The sequence below is a fragment of the Schistocerca americana genome, chromosome 3 (assembly GCF_021461395.2).
Source record: "Schistocerca americana isolate TAMUIC-IGC-003095 chromosome 3, iqSchAmer2.1, whole genome shotgun sequence".
NCBI lineage: Eukaryota > Metazoa > Arthropoda > Insecta > Orthoptera > Acrididae > Schistocerca > Schistocerca americana.
In genome coordinates, this window is record NC_060121.1 from 249,642,300 (window position 1) to 249,669,232 (window position 26,933).

Sequence of the window (26,933 nt, forward strand, 5' to 3'; positions counted from 1 at the left end):
GCAGGGGAAAACATCAAGCATCAATCGATGCAGGTGGCGCACAGTACGTTCATGCAGTCCACAGATGCTTGTTGCCTTCGATTATTACCACAGGTCCTAGGGAAGCTCCGGTGAATATCCTACACAGCATCAAACTGCCCATCTGATCAGAGTTCGTGGTGCGGTGCATATTTCGAGCACATTTTCCCCTGGATGACTGTACAGCCAGACACGATTACCTACATGGCGTAACAAGAAACGTGATTCTTACGTTCATGCAACAAGTTTCCATTCATCCAGGGTCCAACCTGTCATCCTCTGCCCAATGTAGTTGAAATTGACGATGTCAGTGTGTCAACATGAAAACAGGTACAGGTTTCTGTTGCAGAGCCCCATGTTCAATAACGCTCAATAAACGGTGTGGTTCGAAACACCAGCAATCTATTCTGGTTTGCCCAAAATGTCACCAGGTACCATTCAATCTCGCAATTGGCAGTGGTCATAATGATTTCTTATCATTGCCAATCTTGGAAAACACACAGTGGTAGAACATTTCAGCATACTACATGAAACTATTTTTATTTCATCAAAGGGAATGTAACATACAACTTACTCCAGTGTTTGTGCTGATACGCAACTCTTTTGTGGAGTTAGGATAGGAGCTGAAGCAATGAATTACAATTTGTACCATGGCCAAGACCTGAACCCAAGTCTGCTGCTTACTCAGCACATATGCTAACCATTACACCACTATAACACTGTGCCTACCAAAGTTGCACGGACCACCCTAGTCCAGTGCCCTCCCTAACGCAAACTTCAGTTCATACATTCAACCCACTTTCTCCTTCTTGAATCGTCAGCATTGCCGAGGCTCGCCAACACTGGAATAGAACCCCAGGTTTGTATGTAATGGGGAAATCCGCCTGTACCTCAGATGTAAGTGATCTATTGATCTGATGGAATTACATTTTTCTAGAAAATAGTGGAGACATCTGAGTCTCAACTTTATCTTCGAAAAGGATAGAAGCTGAAGCAATGAATTAAAATTTGTGCCATGACAGCTCTGGTAGGCACTGTGCTGGGATGGTGTAGCGGTTAGCACATCTGCCTGGTAAGCAGGAGTCTCAGGTTCAAATTCTGGCCATGGCACAAATTTTAGTTCATTGCTTCAGCTTCTATCCTTTTTGAAGATAAAGTTGAGACCTATATGTCTCCAGGAAAATGTACTTCCATTATTTGTGGAAGTAGCAAATATTTCATAAGCCTCAGAGTACAAAAGTTATTTTTATGTTATAGTACTTGAGTGCATAGTGTTTCTATCATATTCCAGTTAACGGTTGATCTTCATTCCCTTGTGTGCACTGCACTTATGATATGGTTGAAGAATGATTGACGGCCATCTAGTAAAGCTGTGACTGGGAAGGCAACTGCCTGAGACCAACGTAATTCTTTTGACCTGAGTTTCGTTGTATATACAATGTTCACATAACTTACGAGAATGTAGGTATGAGAGAACGTAGGCAATCGCCTATATTTCGACAGGAGCACACCTTGCCATTTTCAAGGCATAACTGCTGCAAGTAAGGACTCTGCAATGCAATTTAAAATCTCAGTTATTAGAAAAACCACAGAGAAATAACACACACACACACACACACACACAAACAAATAAACACCACCATTTCTATTTATAAGATTACTTGCTAATCTAATTCCTACAGCTTACTAAACTAACCCAATATCTGGCAGTCCATTGTTATATCAAATAGAATGGCCAGTGCCAAGAATGTTTTGCAATGGTGGACTTCCCCAGCTGCTGTAAGCGTGTGTGCCATTTATGCTCAGTATGCGGGCCCTCCACAGTCCTGGTAGTCTGACCAATAAATGAATTGCCACAGTTGCAAGGAATTCGGTAGACAGCCGCCTTATGCGAACCATTACAATCCTTTATGGAATTTAAAAGGACCCAGATCTTAGATTGTGGTCTATCACCAATGACCCAGTGAACAGTTGGTCGATAGCGCAATGCTGACTGCTCTGTCTTTCACTATAATAGTTCTGACGAAAGGCAGCCTCGAGGTGGGATAACTCGATTGACAAACTCTCAGAGTCCGAGATGGCATGAGGGCTGTGCACCATGGTATGAGGTAAGCCATGACCTGAACCGGATGGTGACAACTATCAGCCTGCTGATACAATGACTTGTGAATGGGCTTCCTATAAACGGCGTTCCCCAACGTACCATCAACCTTCCGCTCGACCAGTAAATCAAGGAAGGTAAGACAGACATCCTTCTCCACCTCCGTAGTTAAATAAATATTCGACTGAATTGTATTCAGGGTTCTAAAAATTCCTTCAAGCTCTCATTGTCATGAGACAAAACAACAAAAATATCGTCTGCTTATGACACTCATGTTTCAAAGCCGCCGACTTCAAGGCCCGTTCGTCAAAGTCTTACATAGAAAAATTAGCAACAGTAGGTGACAACGGGCCTCCCATCGCAACTCCATGTATTTGCTCGTAGTATTTATTGGTCATTGAATAAAAAGTAATTGGAAGTCGACACAGATTCGTTAATTCAAGATCACGCCTAACTTCAATCAACCGTAACAAATCAGGTAGAGTAACACGAGTGAAGAGAGAGACCACATCAGAGTTATTCAGAGGTCTTCCCTCTAATCAACGTATGAAATCTGCAGAGTTCTTAATGTGATGCTCACACCGACCTACTATAGGTCTGAAGAGAGTAGCAAGCTACACGATATGTCAGAACACCAACGTTACTCAAGATTGGACGAAGAGGATCCCCTTCCTTGGGGACCTTAGGAAGGCCGTTTAACCTAAGGGGAACTGCACAATAAGATTTAAGACTTGTGGTAGTGTTCGGTGATACTTCAGGAGCCACCTTTTGTGTGGTCAGCAGAAATCCTGCGTTACGCAGAATCAGACAATAAACACTGGACCTTTTGAACGTAATCCTGCTTGTCCAAAACAGCAGTGGAAATCCCCTTGTCTACAGGTAAAATAACAATATCCGGATCGATTCTAAGTGAACATAAAGCAGCCCTCTGAGCTGCTGTGTTATTACTCTTGGGTGGACGTGTCGCAGTCAACACACGACATGTCTTCCTCCTAGCCTCCACTGAAACATCAGTAGGCAGTTTAAAAACAGTCCATTCAACAGAACTAATAAAATGTACCACTGGCGTCGATGCAGAATTTAAGCCTTTCCTAGCACATATAAAGATGCGTCGTCAAAAGTTTTCTTCTAGTTATAGCAGAAGACTCCGACCCAAGGAACCGTTCAAACTTCGCCAAATGCCGGTCAGTTACAGAATGAAATTCTTTGTTAGACTGCCACCATGAAGGAATTCCAAGAAAAAGCCGAAATTCTGAAGCAATCATTAAATGAAAGCGAAACAACTTCTTGGAAACAAAATTCAGCTGTCGATGAGTGTAAAGGATCCTTTCACAATGTCCTGCTCTTACGACGATTAAAGGGAAGACGTTTAACTGTGGTGTCTCTCTTCGCTCGTGTTCCCTCGTCTGATTCGTTATGGTTGATTGATGTTAGGTTTGGTACTCAGTTAACGAAACTATTTCGACATGTGTTGACTTCCACTACATTTTACACATGAAGTTGGAGTGAAAATTACGTATGGTCATCGCAGTGGGTAATGTATGTAAGCAGGTGCGATCATCTAATTTATACCCTTCTCTGATAGTAAGTCGACAGTACCGGCGTCATTTGACCAGTCGCTGTGCGAGTAAGTAAGTAAAGGGAGAATCGCGTAAAAATAACCGGTAGAAAGTGACATTAGTAACAAACAGAAGGCGCTGATAGGCTGAAAAGTGGCAGTCCCAATGCCAGTTCATTCCTATTGGCGGATCACAGATGGGAAAGGTGTGACATAGAAAAAACAAATTATCCATTATACGATACTAGTAACAGGGCAAGGCAGCTGAGAGACAGGTACACTAAGTGATCAGTAGTATACAGACACCCCTATGTAATGCGGAATTGACCTGTAGATGTCACGAGACGTGGATCCGCCAGTATGAAAGGAAGCGGGTTGTGTTGTAAGTATAAAAGCAGAAACAGCAGAATGGATCGGCCAGGAGAGCTCACTGGTCTGGAACATATTACGTGAGAATCAGGGACATTTCATCGTTTTGAAGCTGACCAACTCGGCGCTTGATAATGTGACTGCGAAGTGAAAACGAGAAGGAACAACCGCAGTTGATCGAAGATCAGGCAGAGCGTGCCATGGCTGCTGAGCACTGCGAAGGGCAGTCATAAAAGATCGCATGAAATCAGCGAAGGGAGTCGCTCATGAGTTACAGCGTGCTACCAGCAGTCCAGCTATACTTTGATTGTGCTTCGGAAGTTAAAAAGAATTCGGATCGAACAGCTCCTCAACAGCCACACATTTGTGTAGTCAGTCTTAAGTGAAGCTTTTGCTGGTGTGAAGAGCAACGCCAGTGGACAGTGGATGGCAATATACCCTGTGGCAATCCGATGGAGGAGTTTGGGTTTTTGAGACTGCCTGAAGAATGTTAGTGTCAACATTGTACATCTACTTCTACATCTACATCTACATAGATACTGGACAAGCCAACAATATGGCGCGTGGTGCGTGGAGGAGGGTACCTCGTACCACCACCAATCATTTCCTTTTCTGTTGCACTCGCAAATGGAGAGCGGAAAAAACGACTGTCTATATGCCTCCGTATGAGCCCTAATTTCTCGTATCTTATCTTCGTGGTCCTTATGGGCAATATATGTTATCGGCAGTGAAATCGTTCGGTAGTCAGCTTCAAATGCTGGTTCTCTAAATTTTCTCAATAGTGTTTCTCGGAAATGCCGTCGGCTTCCCTCCAGGCATTCCCATTTGAGCTCCCGAAGCATCTCCGTAACACGTGTTGTTCGAACCTACCGGTAACAAATATAACAGCACTCCTCTGAACTGCTTCGATGTCTTCCTTCAGTCGGACCTCATACAGATCCCAAGCACTCGATCAGTACTCAAGAATAGGTCGTACTATACGCGGTCTCCTTTAGAGGTGAACCACTCTTTCCTAGAATTCTCCCAATAAACCGAAGTCCAACATCTGTCTTCCCTACCACAGTTCTCACATGCTCATTCCATTTCATACCGCTTTGCAACATTATACCAGATACTTAAACGATTTGACTGTGTTATACAGAACACTAGTGATTCTGTATCCTAACGTTACAGGTTTGCTCTTCTTACTCATCTGCATTAACTTACATTTTTCCACATTTAGAAGAAACTGCTATTCAGCACACTAGAACTTTTGTCTAAGTTGTCTCGTATCTTCCCACAGGCCCTCAACTTCGACACCTTACCGTACACCACAGCATCATCAGCAAACAAACGCAGATTGCTGCCCAACCTGTCCGCCAAATCGTTTATGTACACAGAGAACAACAATAGTCCTATCATATTTTTCAGGGGCACTCCTGATTACACCCTTGGCTCTGATGAACACACTCCGCGGAGGACAACATACTGAGTTCTATTATTTAAGAAGTCTTCCAGCGACTCACATATCTGTGAAATTCCATATGCTCGTACCTTCGTTAACAGAGTGCAACGGGGTACCGTGTCAAACGCCTTCCGAAAATCTAGAAATATGGCATCTGCCTGTTGCCCTTGATCATTAGTTCGCAGTGTGTCATGTAAGAAAAAGGCAAGTTGAGATTTGCACGAGCGATGTTTTCTAAAACCATGCTGATTCTTGTACATAAGCTTTTCAGTCTCGAGAAAGTTTATTGTATTCGCACTGAGATTGTGTTCAAGGATTCTGCAGCAAACCGAAGTTAGGGATATTGGTCTGTAATTTTCTGGGTCCGTTCTTTTACTCTTCTTACACACTGGAGTCATCTGCACTCTTTTCCAGTCGCCTGGAACTTTATGCCAGCTGAGGGATTCGTGATAAATGCAGACTAGGTAACGTAAAATTTAAAACTTCGGTTTTGGCTTTGCTAACTTCAACTGCCACACCAGACTGGTAAACGAGCGGGCAATGGAAGCCTTAGACCCGCTTAGCGATTTTACATGCGACCAGAGTTTTCTCGTGTTCTCTGCGATGTGACAGTGGTAGTTTGTTGTAGACTTCCGGCATAGATCTTTTCACAGACGCACGAATCTCTACGAAACTTCGTTGGTCGTCATTTGTACGTTCACTTTTGAACCAAAGGTTCAACAACCTCTGCTTCCTCAGAATCATCCGACTTTCGTTATTAAAACATTGAAGGATTTCCATCCTTTATCCATTCACTAAACACTTAGCTCTCCAGACCACGATTTACAATCTGCTTCAACTTTGCCCATAATTCCTCTACGTCCATCTTACAGGAACTAAATGATGTCAGTTCACTGTTTAACTGAGATGCTAACAACTGCTTATCTGCTCTATCTAGCAGAAACATTCCCCTAGCCTTCATGACTGATTTCTTAAGTTTGGTAACCATAGTTGCTATGACATAAGGATCGCTAATCCCCTTTTCTATACTGCCTTTGTCGATAAGGTTCGGTCTGTTTGTAGCTACAAGGTCTAAGATATTTCCATTGGATATGGTCTGCCAAGGTAGCTGCTCAACACAGTTTTCAGATAATGTGTTCAAAAGTATTTCGCATGACTGTCTGTCTGTACCTCTGGCAATGAATCCATACCCGGTAGGTTAAAGTCGCCTCCAACTGGTATTGCATGATCTCGGTATTTGCACGCTACTGACCGTAGACTTTCTTCGAAAGTCTCTGGAACTGTCATAGCAGACTCGCGTGGCCGGTTAAAACATCCAGCAATTAATTTAGTTTCCTTTACACCTGTTATCGCGACCAGATAGTTTCACTGCCATACTGAACTTCGACCTCAATAGAGACAATACCTTTCAACTGCAATAAACACTCCATGGTCTCTAATTTGTGTTTGCGATAAACGTTGCACCAAATATCTCAGACCTTTCCACATCAGGTTTCACACAGCTCTGGGTCTCAAGAGTAATTTGAGTGGAAAAACTTTCCTGGAGGGCAGAAAATTCGAGAAATTTATTATAAATGTGTTTACTCTGAACGCCGTCTGACCTCCCTTGCTGCATATCGACTGGCGATTGTTCATCAGAGCATCTCAAACTACCATCTGCCTAAAAAACCCTCATGTGCACTCCACAAGTACTCTGCTACGCGACTAGCTGCCTCTCTGTGTGGTGCACGCCCGACCTACCAAGGGGAGTCCTGCAAATCCCCAAACGATAGCGCAGGCCTAGAAATCAGCGGCTAAGACCGTCACCGAGTCGAGGAAGCCTTTGGTTGAGACCTTCCACTTCACACCAGACCAAGAGACACCTATCAACCGTAGGAAAAATGCTGCAAAATTGTGAGCTCCCCTTGAAACCCGCACGCAAGGCCAGTGGTCTTCCCTAGCTCCGCCAGCCACATGTCAGAGCTCATGCTGCAGGTGCCGTTGGTGACCCTGCAAGTTCGATAGACCATCTCCACATCTCATATGAGCCCCCCCCCCCCCCCCACTAACGTTGGAGCTCCCAATAACTAGCAAATCCTTCCCCCATGTGAACCTGCTCGGACCCTGCTGAAGCAGCGGCCACCTGTCCACTCACAGGGCGAAAGGGCGAGGCCAGGCGGCCAGTCTCCACATTGGCCCTCCGCCACCAATGACACGAATTCGTTACTACCCACCACTCACCCCTCAGTGAGTGCGGATACACCGTCGGGTACATACGAGGTGCCTCGGAAGCAGAGCCCTTGGGCAAAACAAGTAACACCCGCGGTGTCCCATGTAACTGAATAGATTCTCCGTCACCGTTACACCCCGAGGCAGCAGTCTGAAGGCGATTGACCGTAGCCAAAAGCGCATTCAGCCGTTAGCAAACTGCGTCAGCTCGTCCTGCATCCGCACACAGCATGCGCACATCCTCACCATCCTAACAAGAGTAACTGAAGAAGTAAACTATAAAATCACACAGAATCCTAGATACTCATCTTGCTACCGTTTTGATGTGTCCCCAATGGACGCTGATGCGTTAATGAGCTACTGTTCAATGAGCAATTATTGCGCTAAGGACTCAATGAATTCACTATTACAAAACATAAGATTGAACTTCTTAAACAGAAAAACAGTGACGAAATTTAATAAATATACTACTAGGGAAACACAGAAAAAGATAAACACCAACTTGTCGCTCTGTAGACGCACTCGTATCACAGCAGAGAGCTGCGACCTGATTGGCTCCCTTACCAAACAAACGGACGGTTCCCTTCAAAACAAAACAAATGAGCAACTATTGCGCTGTAGACTGAATGAATTTACGCTTACAAAAACGCAAGATTAAACCTCTTCAAGAGAAACATACGCACGACATTTAATAAACATACTACGAGGAAAACACAGAAAAAGATAAATACGTAACTTGTCGCTCTGTAGACATGTATCAGCTAAGAGCTGCGGCCTGTGTAGTGCCAGCAGTGAAGTACAGAGGATGTAGTGTTATGACATGGGAGTATTTTTCGTGGTTAAGGTGCAGTCCCACTATTTTGCTTAAGAAAATCTTAAATATGGAAGGATTTGAACACGTTTTACAGTATTTTGCGCAGATTACAGCAGAGAATCGATTCCGAGGAGATGATTATATCAGCATGATAGTGCACCCTATGATACAGCAGCATCTGTGAAGCAATGATTGGTGAAAATAAGGACAATAACATTGCTGGAATGGAGTTGCCTGTCCGACGTCCCAGCCTCATCCAGATGGAACACCTATGGGAACCCTTATTTGGTCGGCTTCGCTCCAGACCGCACCGTCCAACCAACTACTTTGTACCTCAAGACAAATGGAATGCGGTACTCCACGAACTTGAGAACTGGTGTCGAAGCGTTGAACTGTCACTATAACCTCACAAAACAACGTATCTGCCGCTGAAAGGGAACCTAGAGAGAAACACTAAAATAAAATAAAATGATTTAAAGATTAGGAGACGCTCAGGAACAAGATATCTAGGGTTATTTCTACATGAACGTCCTAAGTTTGGACATCATAAAGAGGAAGCAGGCAGAGAAGGTACAAATGTGCTGAACAAAATTAATAACCTTTGCAAACAGGCAGTTTCGGCTTTTCTTGAAAACAATCACATCATAATATCAGTCTGTATTAGCGTCAGTCGTAGGATATAATGCGAGCGTTTCGGCTCGTAGATTGCAGTTGGTGAAGCCAGCCTCATTAGTTAGAAGAGCTTATAAGGAGTGCTATTAAGAGTAACGGCCGCCTGCTTCTCTGCCCCGAGAGTTACTTTGTTAGTAATTCCAGGAATATGCCCGGTGGACTTGGAAATTAGTAAGAGCTGGGCCTTTTACTGGTTAAAGAAAGGTAATGCAATGGAAGTAGGAAGGATGCTTGCAACTGATGCCAAATCAAAAATGTTGATAAAAGGTCGCATATTACAAAGGTGGCAAAATGAATGTGACACCTTAGACAGAAGCAGGAGAACATACGAAATACTCCCTAGCACCAGGGAGAGAGTAAAAATGTGACTCGTTAACTAGTCGAGGGGACTGATACATTACCTGACTGGCCATCGCCCATATGTTACGTATCTATAAAAAATCAAAAGACGGATGAACTATAGCTGCGCCCACGGCAGTGTAGGAACGCCAGAACACATTGTGGGACCCAACTCTACGAAGATGCGCCGGGGGATGGCCGTCAGGAATTAATAATGTTGGATCTCAAAGCAACAGTAAGGAACGAGTCGGTCGTGCGGTAGCGTTCTCGCTTTCCGCGCCCGGGTTCCCAGGTTCGATTCCCGGCGGGGTCAGGGATTTTCTCTGCCTCGTGATGACTGGGTGTTGTGTGATGTCCTTAGGTTAGTTAGGTTTAAGTAGTTCTAAGTTCTAAGGGACTGATGACCTTAGATGTTAAGTCCCATAGTGCTCAGAGCCATTTGAACCATTTGAACGAGTCGGCCTGGCGCATCTTGGACAATACTGCAGCCGCAGTACCCAGGAAGGCCATAGAAGACTTCATGAGGCATTCAACTACACGTCACCAAGCTGCCATCCCGGATAGACGACATTCCTGTCCACAGCGACTAATTCGCCTTCCGTAATGTTCGCACATGCATTGACAATGCGCTGACGCATTTTGTCAGGCGTTGTCAGTGGATCACGATAGCAAATATTCTTCAACTTTCCACACAGAAAGAAATCCTGGGGCGTCAGATCCGGTGAACTTGCGGGCCATAGTATTGTGCTTCGACGATCAATCCATCTGTCATGAAATATGCTATTCAATACCGCTTCAACCGCACTCGAGCTATGTGCCGGACATCCATCATGTTGGAAGTACATCGCCATTCCATCATGCAGTGAAACATCGTGTAGTAAATCCGTAGAACATTACGTAGGAAATCAGCATACATTGCACCATTTAGATTGTCATCGATGAAATGGGGGCCAATTATCCTTCCTCCCATAACGCCGCACCATACATTAACCCGCCAACGTCGCTGATGTTCCACTTGTTGCAGCCATCGTGGATTATCCGTTGCCCAATAGTGCATATTATGCCGATTTACGTTCTTCCTATTGGTGAATGACGCTTCGTAGCTAGATATAACGCGTGCAAAAAATCGGTCATCGTCCCATAATTTCTCTTATGACAAAGGGCAGAACTGTACACGACGTTCAAAGTCGTCGGCATGCAATTCCTAGTGCATAGAAATATGGTACGGGTGCAATCAATGTTGATGTAGTAGCATTCTCAACACCGACGTTTTTGAGATTCCCGATTCTCGCGCAATTTGTCTGCTACTGATGTGCGGAATAGCCGCGACAGTTGCTAAAACACCTACTTGGGCATCATCATTTGTTGCAGGTCATGGCTGGCGTTTGACTTGTGACTGAACACTTCCTGTTTCGTTAAATAACGTAACTATCCGGCGAATAGTACGGACACTTGGATGATGTCAAAGATACCGAGCACATGCCCGTTGGGCATTTTGATCACAACAGCCATACATCAACACAATATCGACCTTTTCCACAATTGGTAAACGGTCCATTTTAACAGGAGTAATGTATCAAGAAGAAAATACCTCCGCACTGGCGGAATGTTACGTTATACCACGTACTTATACGTTTGTGACTATTACAGCGCCATCTGCCACAAAGCGAAAAATGTGGTCCAACTGAAACATTGATATTTTTTTACGTACTACACGAACGTGTAATACAAAATGGAGGTTCCTATTTAAAAAAAAAACGCTGTTGATATCCGTTTGACCTATGGCAGCGCCATCTAGCGGGCCAACCATAGCGCCATGTGGTTCAATGGTTCTGAGCACGATGGGACTTAACATCGGAGGTCATCAGTCCCCTAGAACTTAGAACTACTTAAACCTAATTAACCTAAGGACATCACACACATCCATGCCCGAGGCAGGATTCGAACCTGCGACCGTAGCAGTCGCGCGGTTCCGGACTAGAGCGCCTAGAACCGCATGGCCACCGCGGCCAGCGCGCCATGTGGTTTCCTCCTTCAAGCTAGACGACTTTCGTTCCTTTCAGTTTTTTCGTTTGATATTTATTTCGTCAGATATTTGGCCCGGTCACTATCAAAAATGTCTCTGAGCACTATGGGACTTCTAAGGTCATCAGTCCCCTAGAACTTAGAACTACTTAAACCTAACCTAAGGATATGACACACATCCATGCCCGAGGCGGTCGCGCGGTTCCAGACTGTAGCTTCTAGAACCGCTCGGCCACCTCGGCCGGCGCGGTCACTATCAATAAACCACCCTGTATAACTTTATTAATAGCCAAGAATTTTTCAGATAATAGGCTGTAATTCTGAAGAAAAAAAAAAATAAATCACTACATTCCCTGGTTTCAGTTGCTTGGCGAAAACGGCCGTTCATTCCTTCCTGGATAGGTCCCCAGCAGAGCTAATCTGTGGTAAAGGTGAAGGGTGGCAACCCCCATATCAATGTCCACTAATATGTTTCCGGATACTTGAGATCGTAGAGTGGATAACCACGAGCAAGAGAGGTACGCACCAGAGGGCGGCGCTGATGCAGGCGTTGAGCTCGGGGCACTTGTGCGGGCACTCGACGAGGGGCGGCGTGGGCAGTCCGGCCGAGTCGTTGGCCGGCGCGGGGGCGGCGTCGAGCAGGCGCAGCGAGGCGCGCGGCCGGGAGATCTCGAGCCAGCTGAGCGAGGCGGCGCCCGCCTCCCGCGACACGAACTCCACCAGGAAGGAGGCCGGCCGCGGCGGCGACAGGTACACCTGCTGCGCCGCCGGCTCGCCGAACCACTCCTCGGAGAACACGTGCACCGCGTACTGGCGCGCGTTCGGCGACGCGGGGCACACCACGCGCAGCAGCCTGCCACACGAAACACCACGTTACGGAAACTGTCAACACCAAGGCTTAAGGATGAAGATATATCTGTTGAAATCTGTCTGCTATACACATCTTTCATACTGTTGTGACAGCTGACGTACTGCACCTTTACTTGGATGATATACACTACTGGCCATTAAAATAGCTACACCAAGAAGAAATGCAGATGATAAACGGGTATTCATTGGACAAATATATTATACTAGAACTGACATGTGATTATATTCTCACGCAATTTGGGTGCATAGATCCTGAGAAATCAGTACCAAGAACAACCACCTCTGGCCGTAAAAACGGCCTTGATACGCCTGGGCATTGAGTCAAACACAGCTTGGATGGCGTGTACAGGTACAGCTGCCCATGCAGCTTCAACACGATACCACAGTTCATCAAGTGTAATGACTTGCGTATTGTGACGAACCAGTTGCTCCGCCACCGTTGACCAGGCGTTTTCAATTGGTGAGATATGGAGAATGTGCTGGCCAGGGCAGCAGTCGAACATTTTCTGTATCCAGGACCTGCAACATGCGGTCGTGCATTATCCTGCTGAAATGTAGGGTTTCGCAGGGATCGAATGAAGGGTAGAGCCACGGGTCGTAACACATCTGAAATGTAACGTCAACTGTTCAAAGTGCCGTCAATGCGAACAAGAGGTGACCGAGACGTGTAATCAATAGCACCCCATACCATCACGCCGGGTGATACGCCAGTATGGCGATGACGAATACACGCTTCCAATGAGCGTTCACCGCGATTTCGCCAAACACGGATGCGACCATCATGATGCTGTAAACAGAACCTGAATTCATCCGAAAAAATGACGTTTTGCCGTTCGTGCACCCAGGTTCGTCGTTGAGTACACTATCACAGGCACTCCTGTCTGTAATGCAGCGTCAAGGGGAACCGCAGCCATGGTATCCTAGCCCATACTCCATGCTGCTGCAAACGTCATAGAACTGTTCGTGCAGATGGTTGTTGTCTTGCAAACGTCCCCATCTGTTGACTCAGGGATCGAGACGTGGCTGCACGATCCGTTACAGCCATGCGGATAAGATGCCTGTCGTCTCGACTGCTAGTGATACGAGGCCGTTGGGATCCAGCACGGCGTTCCGTATTACCCTCCTGAACCCACTGACTCCACATTCTGCTAACAGTCATTGGATCTAGACCAACGCGATATGATAAACCACAACTTTCCTCATGTCAGCACGTTGTAGTTGTCGCCACCGGCGCCAACTTCGAGTGAATGCTCTGAAAATCTAATCATTTGCATATCACAGCATCACCTTCCTGTCGGTTAAATTTCGTATCTGTAGCACGGCATCTTCGTGGTGTAGCAATTTTTAATGGCCAGTAGTGTAACTGGACCCCATACCAGTCTCGCTTTGGTTAGAGGGGAATATGGGAAACCAACTACCTAGGCCGAAAGGAGAATATCTCCTAGTATAATGATCTCTGGCGAAACAGTGCTGTAAATGCATAATTTGCCACGTCCCTGGAAAGCCTGAAGGCGGAATAACCTAATACCAAATGGTAGTACCTGTGTTATTAAGAAGTTCGATACCATATTCCTTCAGACATGACTGCACGTTCGAAGGTACAGGCACTGCAGCATTTGTAGCCGTCAAGAGATACAGGAAATGTCTTCACAGTTGCGAATATGAACCACCAAAGGCTGTATAATAGAATGATAACAATGAAAGTCTGTGCTGTGCCAGGACTCTCATCCGGATTTCCCGATATATGCTAGCGGTTGCCTTAACCGCTTCAGCTATCCGTCCACGAATCATGGCCAGACCCAACACTTCCATATGTTGACGTCCGTGTGTCACAACCAGCACTCGTACGTTACATCTATTTCCGTCCAGATAGGACACTTTTATTGACAGTCGTGTGCCTCTTATTGGAGAATAAATGCGAAATGGCACTGCCTGTGTTATTAATGGAAACTGTACGTCATGAGGGCCGAAAAAATGGAAATATTTTAATTTAATTACATTATGTACTTTATGAGTAGTACCTCAACTTCTCCATGTTTAAACGCCGTGCTGAAGCAGATACCTCGCGTGAATACCTAGCTGTCACACTATTGTCAAACACTAACCTTTCCTACGGTGTCTCCTTATTTAATTTTGGTGCCGCTGTTTCCATAACAATTCCTTTGTGCAATATCCCTGAAGAACATGTCAACGGTACTATGAACAGCGATTTACTGCGGTCGATCTCTTTGTGCTACAAGTAGACTACTTAAATTTACTTGTGTTTTTCGTGTATGTTCGTGTTGTCAACTTTTTGCTGAGACTGCGTGTTTCAGACATTTTTACGTCGTAAAATGCCATGAACGAAGAAGTTCAGTTGTAATCGTAAATTTTACGGTAATCTACACTAGCATTTTGATGGAAATAGTAAAAAAATGAAGCAAATGTTATACCGCAGCAAAGTGAGGTTCGGCCTAAAAGTTCGCCTTTCAGTGCTTAAAAAACGCAAGTTGAAACATCTTACGGAAAATGAACGAGGTGTTGGTGTTCCAAATAGTGAAAATAATGGTTATATTTTAATTAGTAAGTGCAGGATTTCAGAATTTTTATCTGTTGCTAAATGTAAATATTGTAATACTGAAAAATCCCTTACCATTAGTGAGGACGTAAGCAAGAGAAAAGGCCTATCCAGTAAAACTGTAGCAGAATGTCAAGTGTATAAAGTAACGAAATGTACAATGACATCTCCTGTGAGATATACAAAAGATAGTGAAGGTGGTAGTCTTGCTTATTCCATGAGGTGTACTGGGGAGGGAAGAAATGGAGCCGAGATATTCTGTGCTGTGATGGATCTCCTATCGCCACCTGTCAAATCTGAGAGGTACTATAAACGTTTGCATAATGTCCTAACAGAAGCCAGTGAAGCATCTGTGCAGCGGGCAGTGAAGGAAACTGTAGATATTTGTCAGTTAACTGATATTATTTCTGCATTGGACTGTTACTGACAGAAGACAGGGCATACATCACTCAGTGGAGTTGCCACCACTGTAGATACTGCAAAGGTGTTCGACTATGAATGTCTGACAAAACACTGCAAGGTGTGCCAATATTGTAAATGAACACAAATGTGACAAAAACCTCGAAGGTATCAGTGATAGCAGGGAAAGCAAGGAGACAGTCTCTATTTGTAACAGGACGTGTTGTGCGATACACTCACTACCTTCGTGGTGATGACTCTAAAGGCTTCAAAAGTGTTGTGGCTGCTAAACCCTACGGTAAAACTGAAATTTAAAAACTAGAATTTATAGGACAGGTGCAAAAGAAATGTTATCATTGAAAAGAAAATGACATGCAAATCTTAAGCTTCAATAATAATACAGTGCTTGCCTACACACTGAACCACATTTTTCAATAATATATATATTAAATATATTCGCAATTGTTAATATTCACAACGGTTTGCTGTATAATAGAATGACGACAGTGAAAATTTGTACCCGACCGGGACTCGAATCCAGATTTCCCACTTATCGTTAGCGGTCGCCTTGCTACACTACTGGCCATTAAAATTGCTACACCACGAAGATGACGTGCAACAAACGCGACATTTAACCAACAGGAAGAAGATGCTGTGATATGCAAATGATTAGCTTTTCAGAGCATTCACACAAGTTTAGCGCCGGTGGCGACACCTACAACGTGCTGACATGAGGAAAGTTTCCAACCGATTTCTCATACACAAACAGCAGCTGACCGGCGTTACGTGGTGAAACGTTGTTGTGATGCCTCGTGTAAGGAGGAGACATACGTACCATCACGTTTCCGACTTTGATAAAGGTCGGATTGTAGCCTATCGCGATTGCAGTTTATCGTATCGCGACATTGCTGCTCGCGTTGGTGGAGTTCCAATGACTGTTAGCAGAAAATGGAATCGGTGGGTTCAGGAGAGTAATACGGAACGCCGTGCTGGATCCCAACGGCCTCCCATCACTAGCATTCGAGATGACAGGCATCTTATCCGCATGGCTGTAACAGATCGTGCAGCCACGTCTCGATCCCTGAGTCAACAGATGGGGACCTTTGCAAGACAACAACCATCTGCACGAACAGTTCGACGACGTTTGCAGCAGCATGGACTATCGGCTCGGAGACCATGGCGGCGGTTACCCTTGACGCTGCATCACAGACAGGAGCGCCTGCGATGGTGTACTCAACGACGAACCTGGGTGCACGAACGGCAAAACGTCACTTTTTCGGAAAAATCCAGGTTCTGTTTACAGCATCATGGTGGTCGCATCCGTGTTTGGCGACATCGCGGTGAACGCACATTGGAAGCGTGTATTCGTCATCGCCATACTGGCGTATCACCCGGCGTGATGGTTTGGGTTCCCAATGGTTACACGTCTGTGTCACCGCTTGTTCGCATTGACGGCACTTTGAACAGTGGACGTTACATTTCAGATTGTTACGACTCTCCACTCGATCCCTGCGAAACCTTACATTTCAGGAGGATAATGCACGACCGCACGTTGCAGGTCCTGTACGGGCCTTTCTGGATACAGAAAATGTTCGACTGCTGCCCTGGCCAGCACATTCCTCAGATCTCTCACCAATTGGAAACGTCTGGTCAATGTTGGCCGAGCAACTGGCTCGTCACAATACGCCAGTCACTACTCTTGATGAACTGTGGTATCGTGTTGAAGCTGCATGGGCAGCTGTACCTTTACACGCCAACGAAGCTCTGTTTGACTCAATGCCCAGGCGTATCAAGGCCGGTATTACGGCCAGAGGTGGTTGTTCTGGGTACTGACTTTGCAGGATCTATGCACCAAAATTGCGTGAAAATGTAATCACATGTAAGTTCTACTATAATATATCTGTTCAATGAATACTCGTTTATCATCTGCATTTCTTCTTGGTGTAGCAATTTTAATGTCGAGTAGTGTATTTTGCTACCCGAACATGACTGATGGCCAAGCTTCCATATATCGTCAACCATGTGTCTCCATCCTGTACTCGTTCATCCATTACGTATATCCCCTTAAAAGGGGAGATATTTTACTTGAAAGTCTCTTGCCCGGTGTCGACAGATACACATCATATTGCAGTGCCTGTGTCATTCAGAAATATGACGCAAATTCCTTCAGACATACACTCTTAGCGTAAATAAAGCATTAGAAAATTCAGCACATCGTTTGTAAACTTTATGTTATAGTAATAATGAGAAACGCAGTTTTTAAATCTCATTATACGAGAAAGTTTCTGAAATTTTGCTAGTACATTATCGGAAACTTACAACAGTAGATTATAGGCAAAGTCACCATTTCCTTTCTATCAGTTTGCTACAAACGAACCATAACGAAAGCTGGTCCATGACTGTAGGAAAACGAAGTTTACTTCACGTACAGGGTGTATTTATTTATTTCATTAACAGTACAGAGTAACCCATCGCCTTGAAATGTAAGGTGGGTCGGATGTTTCTGAATCTAATAACAAAGACTTTTCATTGTTACAGTCTTATTGGTATACAGCTGTTAATGATTTTCTTAAATAATATAAAGAACATAATATACAGGGTGTAAAGAAATGGACGGCCAAACTTTCAGGAAACATTCCTCACACACAAATAAAGAAAAGATGTTACGTGGACATGCGTCCGGAAACGCTTAATTTCCATGTTAGAGCTCATTTTAGTTTCGTCAGTATGTACTGTACTTCCTCGATTCACAATCAACATGTGTGGGCTGACGAGAATCCGCACGCAATTGTGCAATCACGTCATCAACACAGATTTTCTGTGAACGTTTGGGCAGGCATTGTTGGTGTTGTCTTGATTGGGCCCCATGTTCTTCCACCTACGCTAAATGGAGCACGTTATCATGATTTCATACGGGATACTCTACCTGTACTGCTAGAACATGTGCCTTTACAAGTACGACACAACATGTGATTCATGCACGATGGAGCTCCTGCATATTTCAGCCGAAGTGTTCGTATGCTTCTCAACAACATGTGCCTTTACAAGTACGACACAACATGTGATTCATGCACGATGGAGCTCCTGCACATTTCAGTCGAAGTGTTCGTACGCTTCTCAACAACAGATTCATGACCGATGAATTGGTAGAGGCGGACCAATTCCATGGCCTCCACGCTCTCCTGACCTCAACCCTCTTGACTTTCATTTATGGGAGCATTTGAAAGCTCTTGTCTGCGCAACCCCGGTACCAAATGTAGAGACTCTTCGTGCTCGTATTGTGGACGGCTGTGATACAATACGCCATTCTCCAGGGCTGCATCAGCGTATCAGGGATTCCATGCGACGGAGTGTGGATGCATGTATCCTCGCTAACGGAGGACATTTTGAACATTTCCTGTAACAAAGTGATTGAAGTCACGCTGGTACGTTCTGTTGCTGTGTGTTTCCATTCCATGATTAATGTGATTTGAAGAGAAGTAATAAAATGAGCTCTAACATGGAAAGTAAGCGTTTCCGGACACATGTCCACATAACATATTTTCTTTCTTTGTGTGTGAGGAATGTTTTCTGAAAGTTTGGCCATATCTTTTTGTAACACCCTGTATAAAGATTTCTCTGAGGTTAGAGCGAATTGAATGCTTAACAATTGTTAAAATGGTTCCATATAATTTGTTATTATCTAGTTGATGACAATATAATTTATATAATGTAAATGTCAAACAAAAATGAAAAAAAAAGAAAATGTAACACAATGAGCGTGGTTAAGAATAATTTTTGATATATAGAGGGAAGTGATATGCTGTATTTGGATGCACGTTGGTTAGTAATGGCCTATTTCTATTTCAGATTCGCATCTGAAATGGTTTGCGCTAATGTATGTTTGCAAAAATTATACAGGTTAGGTGCTGATTCAGCACTTCATACATAGAATACACGAATTTTAGCTTCACATGAGAAATACACTTATGTTTGTAACTTGTTTAGTTGAAATAGAATACAGTTTATTACTACTTGACTGCATTATTCCTTAAATAACTTAATACATTTCTTATATATGAAAGTCATTGATTATAACTTTGAATAGAGAAGAGAATATACTTCAGTCTGCACTCAATAATACGAGCAATACATTACTGCCTGTGTGTAGTATACTTTAAACACTATGCAGGATGCCATCGGGGAGGAGGAGCCTTGGAATAAAAGTTCTTCGAGCCTACTGCTCCAAAGCAAAAATGTGGCAACAGATTTGGGGAGGGCTTGTAGAGAGCGTCTTAAGGAACAAATCAAGAACAGCAACCGTGTCCGCAGGCGGAACATACCGCGATGTTCTTTGTTACTCAATGATCACAATTGATTTCCACGATCTCCAGTGGAGAAGATAAAGCTAGTTGCTGCGTATAAAGGCCTTGTCTTCTATGAATGCGATGCTCCCTTGAATTGGTGGATGGCAGTTTAACTTCCATCAGTAGTTTATTTTTCTCTCGTAACAGGAAAATATAAGACATTTTTTAGGGTTCCAGGAGAAAAATAATTTGCGGACGGAATCTTGTGTCCAAAGCCGTCATCCACAGACGCTAGAGAGCATCACATTTATGGGAGACAAATCCTTTCTATGTAGCCGTTACCTCCATCTTCTCCACTGGCGATCGTGGCAATCAATTGCGACTGCTGAATAACGAACAACAATGCGAGACGTTCCGCCTACACTGTGCTACAGACCTGGCGGGACGTCCCGTGTAGAGCAGCAGCCTGTTGCGGGTGTGGCAGCGGGCGCTCTCGGGCGCGCTCGCCGTGGCGGTGGCGCCGGGGGCGGCGGGGACAGCGGGGGCGGCGGGGGCGGACGGCTCCAGCGGCAGGAAGCTGCCCCACGTCAGCAGGAACAGCGACCGGTTCTCGTGCGCCTCCACCAGCCACGGCAGGCCCTCGCAGCGCCCGTCCAGCGTCACCTGCCAAACACCAAGCTACGTGTGTCCAGCCGCAGTAACACATGCGTTGATTATGGAAAATTCGAGGGGAAGTGATAAAGTTTTACTTAACGCCTCGAAACCACAACTTTAATTTTTGCGACGGCTTCGCCAGTTCGTTTTGGTTACTCTAGAGGCGTGTTATTATACTGTGGACTGAGAGTTTCAGTTGTGCACATATATGCACAACGATCAAATTAATTGGCAATTTTTTTCGAGGTGATAATTAAAACTATATGACTTCCTCGTAAGACTTTGTAGTGAGGAACGTAGTTTAATAGTATATGTGTACTAAATGTCTATCGTGTGAAAAGTTCTTCGCAGTTGTTGTCAGCATACTAATAACCGAAACTGTGATTGTGTTGGCAGTTTAAGTGATTGCCAGTCATTTTACAAAAACATTCCGTGTAGTTTCTTTTAATCCGTTTCGACTGACGAATCCTGAATATCGAGCGGCTACCTGCATTAGTCGATTCTTAAATAAAAGTTTATTGAATAGTTAGTGCCCCTACAGATTTACGAGAGGTTTTCAATGTTGTAGTTGTGGTCTTCAGTCCTGAGACTGGTTTGATGCAGCTCTCCATGCTACTCTATACTATGCAAGCTTCTTCATCTCCCAGTACCTACTGCAACCTACACCCTTCTGAATCTGTTTAGTGTATTCATCTTTTGGTCTCCCTCTACGATTTTTACCCTCCACGCTGCCCTCCAGCACTAAATTTGTGATCCCCTGAGGCCTCAGAACATGTCCTACCAACCTATCTCTTCGTTTAGTCACATTGTGCCACAAACTCCTCTTCTCCCCAATCCTGTTCAATACCTCCTCATTAGTTACGTGATCTACTCATGTAATCTTCGGCATTCTTCTGTAGCACCACATTTCAAAAGCTTCTATTCTCTTCTTGTCCAAACTATTTATCGTCCCCGTTTCACTTCCATACATGGCTACACTCCATACAAATACTTTCAGTAACGACTTCCTGACAGTTAAATCTATACTCGATGTTAACAAATTTCTCTTCTTCAGAAACGCTTCCCTTGCCACTGACAGTCTACATTTTATATCCTCTCTAATTCGACCATCATCAGTTACTGTGCTCCACAAATAGCAAATCTCCTTTACTACTTTAAGTGTCTCATTTCCTAATCACCCGACTTAATTCGACCACATTCCATTATTCTCGTTTTGCTTTTGTTGGTGTTCATGTTACACCCTCCTTTCAAGACACTATCCATTCGGTTCAACTGCTCTTCCAAGTCCTTTGCTGTCTCTGACAGAAGTAAGTATTGCAAAACCTTTTTTTTCTGAAAGCGGTTTCGTTTCATTCAGGATTCCAATAAATCATATTATTTCCTATCCTTTTGGCTACAAAACCCTGCTTTTGAACGTAAACTTCATTCAGTGCGACAGCCATACATCACCTTAATGGGAGGGCCTCTATCGCTACATGGTACCACTCTACTGCTCGACGTCGAGGCCACCATCTTGCTGCATCAGTGTCCTCCCCATCATCAATGTACTGCTTCCAGCAGAGTGCATCGTTCATTGAGCCAAAGTGGACGGTGGATGAGGAATAACAGTCCAATGAAGTTTTCTGAGCTTGTATCTGTTGCGCAGACTTGTGTGAGGCCTTGCGTTGTTTGTGGTCCGTCGATCATCTAGAATGAGAGTGTCCGCACGTTCTAACATTGCAAGTGTCACATATGTGTACTGTGGCCGGCACACGGGAGATCGATAAATTTGCACAACCTTATTGCTGGTTGGTTGGTTGGTTGGGTGGGTGGTTTCTGGGATTAAAGGGACCAGATTACGACGGTCATCGGTCCCTAACCTTATTGCGATGATAATACTTCTCCCAACAACTCACCACGCTTTTGTTCACTGCCAGGTCGTGGTAGACATTCTGCAAGCGCCTATGAATATCTGCGATGTTATAGCTTTCCATTGCAAGAAACTCATTGACAACTCCCTGCTTGCAACGCATCTCCGTTACATACGCCGGTTTGAAGGTTACGGATTACTCTGCCACCTGTCGGAATTTCATGGAACTATAAGGGCTGAAGCAGGAATATTCCACGATATCTCACAACAATATTCGCATTTTTTTTCAACCGAAATTGGCGGAGAAATAGTATTGATTAAAAAGTATTGGTTTATTTATTGTGAGTCCCTCCTATTCAAGCAGCGAAGTTTCCAAGATCCGTCTATAAACTGAAAGGGAAAAAATATTGTAACCACAACTCAACGTACCCTCTAAACACTTAAATTCGAAGTTCACATGGACTACCATATCTGTCTCACGTCGGTGTTCAGCAAGCTCTTGGAATCCATCCTTTCCCAGCGCATCCATCTCCACCTCCACCAAAACCACCTCCTCCCAAACACCCAATGTGGCTTTCGACCTTCCTTCTCTGCTGATGACCAACTCCTCCGCCTCACTCATCTCCTCTCCCTCCAGCTTAACTCCCGTCGCTCCGCCATTTTTGTCTCCCTTGACCTTGAAAAGGCCTACGACCGTGTCTGGCATCCCGGTCTCCTGTTTAAACTCCAAACCTACGCCCTTCCTATCAACTACATCCGTCTGGTGGCCTCCTTCTTCTCCCGCCGCCCCTCCTACGTTACCATCCATCATGCCAATTCCCGCACCTTCTACCCCTCTGCCGGTGTGCCCCAGGGCTCTGTCCTCTCCCCTCTCCTCTACCTCGTGTACACGGCCGATATGCCCCAACCCCCCCCTCCAGTGCACCTCTTGCAATATGCTGATGACACCGCATTCCTCGCCCTCGCTCCTACCCTCCAACGGTCCCAACGCCTTCTCCAGAATCACCTTGACCTTTTTTCTGCATGGTGTAACCAATGGCTCCTGAAACTAAATCCTTCCAAGACCCAGGCAATCATCGTAGGTCGTACCACTCGCTCCTTCCGGCTCCTGGATTTCTCCCTTACTGTCTGCGCACGTCCTGTCCGTCTCACCCCCACCCTCACCTACCTTGGCCTCACCATTGACCGTCACCTCACCTGGATCCCTCATCTCCGATCCATCCAATCCAAAGCCCACAACCGCCTCCGCCTCCTCAAACTCCTCTCTGGCCGGACATGGGGGTTGCACCCCTCCACCATCCTCCACACCTACAAATCCTTAATCCGTCCCATCCTCTGTTATGCCAGTCCTGCCTGGATATCTGCCCCCCCCAAATTCTATCAGTCCCTCCAGATCCTTGAGCGTCATGCACTCCGCCTCGCCTTCCGTATCCGCCTCCCGTCCCCCACGCGGATCCTCTATGATCTCATTCCTTTCCCCCATCTGCTCCTCTTCCTCGAACATATCCGCATCCTCTACACCTCCCGCCGTCTTGAACCCCCTCACCCCCTGGTTGCTCCTCTCCTCTCCCATCCTTGCCCCCTGCCACGTCTTCACCGTTGTGTCCCCCCTACCCTCCATCTCTACACCCTCCATCTCCTTTCCCAAGGTGGCTTCCGTCAGCTCCCCCTCCCGGATGATGCCCTCTCTCCCTCCATTTATCCTTCCTATCAACTCTGATCCTCCCTCCCCCTCCTTTCCTCTGTCCTTTCCCTGGGCTCCCTCTTCCCCCCCCCCCTTCCGTCCTGTTTCCTCCCCACTACGGCTCTCCCTACCTCCCTTCTCCCCCACAGTCCTTTTGTATTCCCCTCCTCTGCCTACCCCCCTCCCTGTCGCATCTGCCCCCTACCCCTCTTATGGGTCCTCATCTTCCATCAGCTCCTTTCCTGGTTCCCCCCCCCCCTTTCGCTTTTACTCTCCTTTCCCCCCTTTTTGTTTTCCCATCTCCTGTCCAGTTTCCCCCCACCTGCTCTCGACTGTGGTGTCACCTTTGCCGACTTTTTCGTGCTGTGTTCTAGTGCCTATTCAGTGTTGTGTTGCGAACAGAAACCATGCTGTCGCTGGGTGTGAATTTTATATACTTTGCGAACAGAATCCAGACTGTCGCCGTGTTTTTTTTTAACTGTCTATTGTTTTCCCTGTCTGCTCCATATGTATTTTTATTCGCTTCATCATCCCTCTGTTGCTTGTTTTAATTTCCCCATTTTCTTTTCACCTTGTTACTCACTAAGTCCCCTATTTTATCGCCTGTTTTTTATTATTATTTATTCTCCTGCTCTTTGTCAGAAAATCTGTAGGCTGCAGAGCAGCGTCCTAAGCTGCTGCCAGCCCACCCCCTTTGGGGGGAATTGAAATTCAATAAAGAAAAAAAAAAAAAAAAAAAAAAAAAAAAAAAGGACTACCATCGTCTTCAGCAAGGTCCTGGAATCTATCCTCAGCCGCCGCATCCACCAGCATCTCCGCCAGCACCGCCTCCTTCCCGTTACCCAGTGTGGCTTTCGGCCGTCCTTCTCTTCCGACGACCTTCTCCTTCACCTCACTCATCTCCTTTCCGAACAGCTTAATTCCCGTCGCTCCGCAATCTTCCTCTCCCTGGACCTCGAACGTGCCTATGACCGCGTATGGCATTCCGGTCTCCTCTTCAAGCTCCAAACCTTCGCCCTTCCCATTAACTACGTCCGTCTGATCGGCTCCTTTCTCTCCCGCCGTCCTTCCTATGTCACCATCCATAACGCAGATTCCTACACCTTTTTCCCCTCTGCCGGTGTGCCCCAAGGCTCCATCCTCTCCCCCCTTCTGTACCTTTTGTATACGGCGGACTTCCTTGCCCTTGTCCTCACCCTGCAGCGCTCCCAACACCTTCTCCAATCCCATCTTGACCGGTTCACCGCTTGGTGCAACCAGTGGTTGCTCAAGGTCAATCCCTCCAAAACCCAGGCGATCATTGTAGGCAAAACCACCCCTTCCTTCCGCCTCCTTGATTTCCACATCACCATCTATGGCCGTCCTATCGCCCTCACTCCCACCCTTAAGTACCTTGGCGTCACCCCCGACCGTCGCCTCTCCTGGACTCCCCATCTCCAGACAATCCAAGCCAAGGCACGTTCCCGCCTCCGTCTCCTCAAGCTCCTTTCCGGCTGTACGTGGGGTCTGGACCCCTCCACCATCCTCCACACCTATAAATCCCTCATCCGCCCTATCCTTTGTTATGCCCATCTGGCTTGGATCTCCGCCCCCCCCCTCCCTTTTATAAATCCCTCCAAATCCTTGAATGTCATGCTCTCCGCCTCGCCTATCGCATCCGTCTCCCCTCCCCCACGCGGATCCTGTACGATCTCATCCCCTTCCCCCACATCCTCCTTTTCCTTGAAAGGATACGGATCCTGTACACCTCCCGTAAACTTGATCCTCGTCACCCACTCGTCTCCCCGATCCTCTCCCAACCCCGCCCGCTGCCGCGCCTGTATTCCAACATCCCGCCCGGTCTCCATCTGTCCACCCTCCTTACCCTCTCCCAAGGTGGCTTCCGCCAGCTCCCTCTCCCTGATGATGTCCTCGTCCCCTCCATCTACCCCTCCTATCAACTTTGACCCTGCCCCGCCCCCCATTTCCCGTGTCCTTTCCTTTCGGCACCCTCCCTCCCTTCTCTTCCCTTCTTTTACCATCTCCCCATCCCCTCCCTTCCCCCTCTTCCCCCAGGCTTCCTCTCCCCCTTCCTCCCTCCCCCCCTATCTCCCCTGCCCGTGGCATCTCTGCTCTCCCCTCTCGCTCTCCCGCTCCCCTTCCTCCTCCTCCTCTCTTGGCAGGTCCCCGTACTCGCACACGCATAGTGAACATTTGCGCGCCGGAGATCGTCGCCTTCTGTCTCTCGTGTGTGTGACGTCGTATAGTGTTTTTGGTGTCCGCCGTCCCGCTCCTACGTTCACTTGTGCCGTCGGACTCATCAGTGTTTTGTGCGCCGTGCCAACGTGTTTTCAGTGTTGTTATCGTCACATGTGAACGACTCCGTGTTTTTTGTGTCTCTGTGACCTCTCTCTTTTGCCCGTCACTTTGTTCATTGTCATTCACCATTTTTTATACTCTTGTAAAACGCTATGGCTGAAGAGCGGCGTAGTGTGCCGCTGCCAGCCTACCTGAGTTGTACAGGTTTTAAAATAACAATAAAGTAAAAAAAAAAGGACTACCATCATAACCATCAAAAAGTAAAGCACTTTCAAAGCTTTGTCGTCCCAGTTTCGCGCATCACACTGGCAGGACCAGTTCTAATGCTATTCAGAATCATAATCTTAGCAAAATATCCACTGCTGTAGTTGGAAACCTCTGATCACCGCCCACCACAGCAATTTCTGCAAGATCTATACTTGAGTATTGCTCATCAGTGTGGGATCCGTATCGCGTCGGGTTGACAGAGGAGATAGAGAAGATCCACAGAAGAGCGGCGCGTTTCGTCACAGGGTTATTTGGTAAGCGTGATAGAGTTACGGAGATGTTTAGCAAACTCAAGTGGCAGACTCTGCAAGAGAGGCGCTCTGCATCGTGGTTTAGCTTGCTGTCCAGGTTTCGAGAGGGTGCGTTTCTGGATGAGGTATCGAATATATTGCTTCCCCCTACTTATACCTCTCGAGGAGATCACGAGTGTAAAATCAGAGAGATTCGAGCGCCCACGGAGGCTTTCCGGCAGTCGTTCTTCCCGCGAACCATACGCGACTGGAACAGCAATGGGAGGTAAT

General features: G+C 46.0%; 1 protein-coding gene across 1 annotated transcript in view; it reads right to left on the minus strand.

The window, feature by feature from the left end:
- LOC124606000 overlaps positions 1 to 26,933 on the minus strand; it is a 177,384-nt gene that overhangs the window by 16,256 nt on the left and 134,195 nt on the right. The window contains exons 10-13 of the mRNA XM_047137963.1: positions 25,347 to 25,361; positions 20,220 to 20,323; positions 20,097 to 20,162; positions 12,075 to 12,401 (exon numbers count right to left, since the gene is read on the minus strand). Coding sequence (XP_046993919.1) covers positions 12,075 to 12,401; positions 20,097 to 20,162; positions 20,220 to 20,323; positions 25,347 to 25,361 — 512 coding nt within the window. The remainder of the gene's footprint in view (positions 1 to 12,074; positions 12,402 to 20,096; positions 20,163 to 20,219; positions 20,324 to 25,346; positions 25,362 to 26,933) is intronic.